This window comes from Pinus tabuliformis, chromosome 1_2 (genome assembly GCF_031772625.1).
Source record: "Pinus tabuliformis cultivar Carrire ecotype Pingquan chromosome 1_2, CPIR1, whole genome shotgun sequence".
NCBI classification, from domain to species: Eukaryota; Viridiplantae; Streptophyta; class Pinopsida; order Pinales; family Pinaceae; genus Pinus; species Pinus tabuliformis.
In genome coordinates, this window is record NC_142298.1 from 1268940484 (window position 1) to 1268946870 (window position 6387).

General features: G+C 41.7%; 1 protein-coding gene across 1 annotated transcript; it reads left to right on the top strand.

Annotated features, from left to right (window-relative positions):
• Window positions 1-3230: 3230 nt before the first annotated feature.
• Window positions 3231-3735, top strand: LOC149210849 (uncharacterized). The gene is made up of 3 exons (XM_089399123.1): window positions 3231-3336; window positions 3460-3512; window positions 3682-3735. Exons 1-3 carry the CDS (start codon window positions 3231-3233, stop codon window positions 3733-3735), a joined length of 213 nt encoding a protein of 70 aa, XP_089255249.1.
• The last annotated feature ends 2652 nt before the right edge of the window (window positions 3736-6387 follow it).

Sequence of the window (6387 nt, forward strand, 5' to 3'; positions counted from 1 at the left end):
GGTATGCAATAGCAAGCATCAAGGACAAAGGGGTGTGTGTAGCCACCCAGCTACTGGCTGACAAGCTCATGAGGAAATGCTGCGTAGACGAGGTGCCAACATCTGTAGTTGCATTGGCAGAGCAGTGTGTAGCGGGGATCCAATTCAATTGGGCACAGTTTCTCTGCGATGAGCTTTTGACGAATTGTCGGGAGGCCCAGGAGTAGGGTAAGACCTTCCACTATGTGTGCTTATCCATCTTGTTGGTTGCAAGGGAGCTACCAGAGGACAGCAAATTTCCCACCATTGAGAGGAACCTACCCGAAGCCATGAGGTACACCTCACTCTGGGCAGTGAAAGACGCGATGAGGGTTCGCGAGATCAAGGTGTTTTTGGTGTCCATGGAGGCGAGCATCCGATATTGCATCAACCGCAAGCCGTGCTTGTCCCCAAAAATACATAATAGTTGCAAAGCGCGACAGAATTCAAGGCAGATATGCATAACCTGTATATCCGGGCGCGCAAGGATCCAGCTCGAGCATGGTAAAGCTACCATTCATTGCGACAGATGATGCAATCTTCGACATGATGGCATCATGGTCTTCGGAGTGGTGCGCCCCGGACTTGGAAAAACTGGAAAAGATCGCAACACAGCAGTGGAAGAGGGAGATCAAGCTGTGCATCGCGAAGTTGGCAGAGAGAAAGCGCCAGGAACAGGAAGCGACCACACAGAGGAAGGCGACTGAGGTAGCAAGGACAACACAGATGGTAGAAACCATAACCGCGTCCACCGAAGAGACCGAGGAAGGTCAGGAAATGTCCACGGAGTAGGACATATAGGGGGAGGTTGAGGCAGAGGAACACACAAAAAAATCGATCCAACTCAAGATGCCGCGTCCAGGAGAAGCTAACCGCACGGAAGAAGACAAAGACAACAAAGACCTCTCAGGGAGCCCTTCTTGATAGTGGTGAACCAGTTCACGATGTAACTAAGGATGCTCTTGAAGAATTAATGACAGAGCAGACAACTATGTTGGGGGGAACTCAAAGCATAATTACAGGCATTACAGGTGTGACCCCCAGGAGTGGTGACACCGCACCTTGCGGAAGGTGCATCCGAAGCTGAGCAAATGTTGCGCGCCCGCACAACGAACACTTTGGTGTTACCAGAAGGTGCCATCTTAGCAGAAGCCGAAGGTGACATGAGGGGCTGGGGGTTGAATTTGGTCACCCTGGAGGATGGGGCAACTTGTGAGCTTTGCGCTAGGGAGGGTCACCACCTCCAAGTCTTGAGTGAGCAGAAGTTAAATTTAGAATAGCTCAGCCTACAACACGAAAAGCTAGTCGCACAAAACCAGGGATTAGAATAGGTTGTGGAGGAGGCTTGTAGCAGCATATCAGAGTTGGCCATGCCGTAGGCACTCCCCACCATGGAAAAGATTCACCAATTGGCAGCTTGAGTCTGCAAGACCCAGGAGGAGGCCATAAAGGTTCAGTTGGAGCCGAACTTGCGGATCACGGAGCTGCGACTGAAGGCGCAACCCTCTACACCCCCTGAAGTCAGAGAGCAGCGCCACCGCTCCATTCAATCAGAATTGGAAGTGATATAACACACTGTACAAGAATGCATGGCATTGTTGGACCAGTCCCTCCTCACGGTCACTTCACTGCAAGAGGATCCAACACTACAGCGGTTAGAGACAGAAGCGTAGGAGTTGCAGCAAGCCTATAACAATGCCGGGGGGATTGCGCAGACGGTCGCCCTTACTCAGTGATTGGCCAAGATGAGGGAGGCCCAAGCTTTGAAAGAACAGGTGGACGTCGCATGCTAGACAGAAGCAAGGCTTAAAGCACGCATCCAACCTTGGCTCGAGGAAGCGTTCACGGTCACCGCCACAATCGAGGGGAAGCTCGCCCAAATGCAAGATACATATGCACAAAGGAAAGAGGGTGCCTCTAACAACAATGCATCAGAGGGTTGTGCACAATTGATACAATGGACATCGGAGGAATGTGTGGCAGATGTTTGCGAAGTGCAGAAATTGCTAGATCGACTCCGAGCAAAGATCACCGCACCAGCCGAGTGACTTGGGACGAGTTACGATGATTGTGTTGGGGGCCTGTTGGGCAACAAATCCCCCCATAGCGAATTTTTGGGGCTTGTCGCCTAAATTTTGGTCAAAATTAATGTAAGACCCCATGAAATGCGGGCGCGGAGTGCGTGAGTCTAGGGTTGTCTGCCCTAAAATATTGTAATGTAATATAGAATGTGTCGGCCTAACCATGGTTTGTGGACCATGGGAATGTATAAATCGAGTGAGGCTCTAAGTGTAGAAGTCAGTTTTTGGTGAGTTGATCTTAAGTGTTATGGGTTTTTGAAAGCAACATTTGCTCTGAGTTTGCAAGTCTGAGTCTTGGGTTGTAGGAATAGGAAGAGGCTCTGCAGCTGTGTGAGCAGAGGCCTGGTAGAGTCCTTAGCTGTGTGCGCAGACCCCTGCAGTTGAGTGCGCAGGGTGGAGTTGGGATTGTAACGAAACATAAGTTTAATAAAAGATAAGTTGATTATGAAATATTGTGCATCTGTTCCTAGATCTGTATGTTTATTCTTCTATTATATGTTTATGCATCTCCTTACAGTTTATGATTGCGTGAACTTGTTATGAATGTTGAATGATTGATAAGAATATTGGGCCCACAAGATTAATTTAAGATCTATAATTATAATGTAGTAAGGATAAAGGGTCTAGACCATGCCTCTTCATGCACTTTATAGAACTACGTGAAGGTCAGATAGCTGTGCGGAGCAATGCGAGCGCGCAGGATCGGTTCGCGAGCTTCCCAGACTTCATCAAGACATCCCTAGGGTGTGGAAACCTAGTTCCAGCACCCTCCCATACAACCTCACGTGAGACCTCAGTCCGCGCACAACGGAATATTTCCGAAAGGGCCGGTAGTTTCGACATTTGTTTGACTAAATCACTTCTGAACCTAGGTCAGGCCCCAACAAGCCAATAATGGCTTCTTTCTAATGTTGCATCTTGCCAAGGTATGAACCATCACATGATTTTCAAACAAAGAGGAAACGACAACAACTGAGGCAACATGATGAAATGACCAAGAGACAAAAAATTCACAACATCCTCCACAATAAGATGTTAGACTACCTCCTATATAAACTGGTAGACAAGGCCATCTTCCACTAAGGCTAGGTGTAAATCCACCTCCTCAGTATCCAATTGGACCTAGTCATTATGCGGGAGGATGTGGGGGAGCAAATAGAATCCTACTGGCCTGGTCTTTTTGCCAAGCTTTTAGAAAAGAGAAACATTGAAGATGTCCTTATGAGTGTGGGCTCTGGTATGCCTATCTCTACATCAATTCCCGCTATAATTGAATGCACAGTTTGATGCATGTATGGATGTACATTAAGTTGGTAGTTTATTTTAGTAAACATCAATTTTGATGGTTGTGATGCAGGAGGTGGTGGTGCTCCTGTTGTTGCCACTGCTACACCTACAACTGAAGAGAAAGAGGTCAGTCTTTTGTTATAAAATATATAATTATAATTTTCCTTGAGACTTGGCCTTGGCACTGCTTTGACTACTTTGAACTTTCCATTTACTCTTGCTTACAAAATTTGGGCAGTGTTGCTGGTAGTTGATCAGGTTAATGTGTTTTTGATACCATTTGTTTGTTCAATAGGAGGAAACCAAAGAGGAGAGTGATGATGACATGGGATTCAACTTATTTGATTAAGCAACGGTCTATATTGGAAAGATCAATTTTGTAGTTGTAGTACAAATGAGTATTTTTCATCTCTTTTTAGTTTCACAATGTGAAGGGGTAGATGATATCAAGATGCTTCACTTGTTTCATATGCATTTATCTTAAAAATATGACATTTTAAAGGCAACAATGAATCCTTGTTTTGAATGATTCAACTAACATACGAGAGGCTCTTTTGTGGGTGTTATTTCCATGGGGAAATGAATGTTAAGGTAATAATCCTGCCACATTGATTCACCATGCCAATTTGCACAATTGTAGATATCATAGTTGTAATCATATCTCTACAGTTCAAAATAAGTTATTGAATAAAAAAAATAAAAACGATGAATTATTTAACCTTTTATTTATGTTCAAAAGTTGCACCGAAACAGTTTCAATGAGTAAAGAGTCACATGTTGCAACTAAAATAGTGTACTTAAGTGGAAGTGTAGATGGTTTATAGTTGCAAAAGATCCGAGGCTATTGTACCCAAGATGGAAAAATAGGTTGCGAGCCTCGATAACCAAATGCAACACTAACAACAAGTTATCATGGTCAATGCATTGGGGCAAGCAGTCCAATACTATAAGCACAAGAAGCACATGCCCATATTCAATTGGATTCACCTGCAGTATAACAAAGAATAACATCAGAAGTGCATCAAAGTTCAATGAAAAAAATCAAACATTGCATCAAAAGGTGCTGCCATCATCGTTATTTTTTCTTACATTTATGGCAATCACATTTGGAATGTATATAAGTTAATATAAATTTATACAGAGGCTCATGAAAGATGTATGTAATTTAAACACCTTTATTCATTAAATCTGATATTGCGTAGAGAATCTGGATTCTTTCATATTACATATATGTAGCAATGAAGGAAAATTTGATTATTTTTTTATCAACTTTGTTCTCATTTCTTTCTAAATGCTTAAACAGGTTGTGGTATAATTCATTGTACATTAATTTAACTTCTATGCTTGCTTGTTTGCTTTTTAGTAGTGTGTAGTAATGTCTGCATTTAGTACTTTTATCATTACACATGTTTTAACTTGAATGTGGCATCTGCAATCTTCTATAATAAGAAATTGTTATGTCACGTTGATTCTTTGATTTGTGTGGGTTTCATTCTTACAATTGGATGATTTCAAGTAGGAATTTTGATTCTTTCCTTGTATTTGTGCTCCTGCGTCATTGACTTTAAAACTTTGTATGTTCCCTAAAACTGTGCATTATGCAATGACAAGAAGTTCCCCAAATCCTCTCACATATTCAACACTTGCAATCTCCATATGGAGTAGAGAGCAGGACATGGAATTTGAGGATGCTCTTGTGGTGCACGAAGAGCAATTTAAAGATCAATGGGAAAAGATTGTTGCACTTGTCCCTAGGAAGGACGTTGCAGAGATTAAACTTCATTATGAGATCCTAGTTGAAGATATCAATTATATTGAAGCAGGGCTTATTCCTCTTCCTTATGTTTCTTCTAGAGAAGGGAGTGTTGATAAAACTGTTGAAATTCAAGGTACTAAGAACATATCACATTTTGCAAACTTTCATGGTGGCGATTGTTAATGTCCTATATTATAGTAGTCAAAAACAAGTTTAGTCTTTTAAATAAATTTTGGTAAATGTGTGAAGGTTTTGCTATGATCTCTTAGAGATCAAGCTATTTGGCTTTGTAATGAATGTAAGATTAATTATTGATGCAATTATGTTAGAGTATGTGAGTGATAATACCAAGGTAGTCATTGATTCCCTAAATATTGAGTTAAGTGAGTCTAGGGTCAATGTCTCATACAAAATCATGAGTGAGGTCATAGAAAGTTCTTTCTTCTCATCATTGGGACAAACTAGTGGGGTCAGTTCAGTAAGTTATGTGGTCAAATCAGTTTGTGCTATGATACCACCTCTAGTACAATAGTTATGAAAATATGCTGCAATTTTTCCTTTGTTGTGTTTTCATGATTGGAGTTTCAAATTACAATCATTACTCTTAAAAGCGGGTTTGGTTCATCTTGAAATTTCAAAAATTTATTCTATCATCCAAGAAACAAGAGATCCATTTCTCATTCCATCGAAAGCATTATGGACATCGCTTGGAGTTCACTGTGCTAAGGCTGTAGGGAAGGTGTTGAGCTTTCACACAGTCGTGACGCTTCTTCAAGCCAAGCAGTTATTGCCACTTCCAGGTTTCAATTATTCATTTTCTTGAATGATTTTTCTTGCATGTTGTCCAATTTACCCTTGCCTGTCAAGGAAAATGCTCACATAACCTCACAACCTTCAAAATTCATAGCTCACTGTGTTTTCCTTACTTTTCCTGGATAATATGTTGCACTTTCATTCACTTGCTGCATTTTATGTTTTTACCTGCATCAAACATTCTAAATTTTTCTCGCCACCCCTATTTTGAAGCCTGACAATTCCATTTAAGTGGTTTGGAGCCTCACATCTTGTTGTTGCTGCCCTCAAGGATCAAGAAAACTCTTTCCCCCATGCGATTCGCTTTCTCGTTGCACTTGTGTTTTTAAATTTCCACTGTAAGCAAAAAAATAGGCTACTACTTTGGGTATGAGAAATGAGTGTTTCTATTTGAATTGGTCAATACGGGGATTTTCATTTAATGTTTGCCAT

Excerpts from the sequence above, each read along its gene's own strand:
- LOC149210849 (XM_089399123.1), top strand. The coding sequence starts at position 3,231 with ATGCGGGAGGATGTGGGGGAGCAAATAGAATCCTACTGGCCTGGTCTT. Across the intron at positions 3,337-3,459 it reads CCTTATGAGTGTGGGCTCTG|GTGGTGGTGCTCCTGTTGTT; the intron begins GTATGCCTATCT and ends GTGATGCAGGAG. Across the intron at positions 3,513-3,681 it reads CTACAACTGAAGAGAAAGAG|GAGGAAACCAAAGAGGAGAG; the intron begins GTCAGTCTTTTG and ends TTTGTTCAATAG.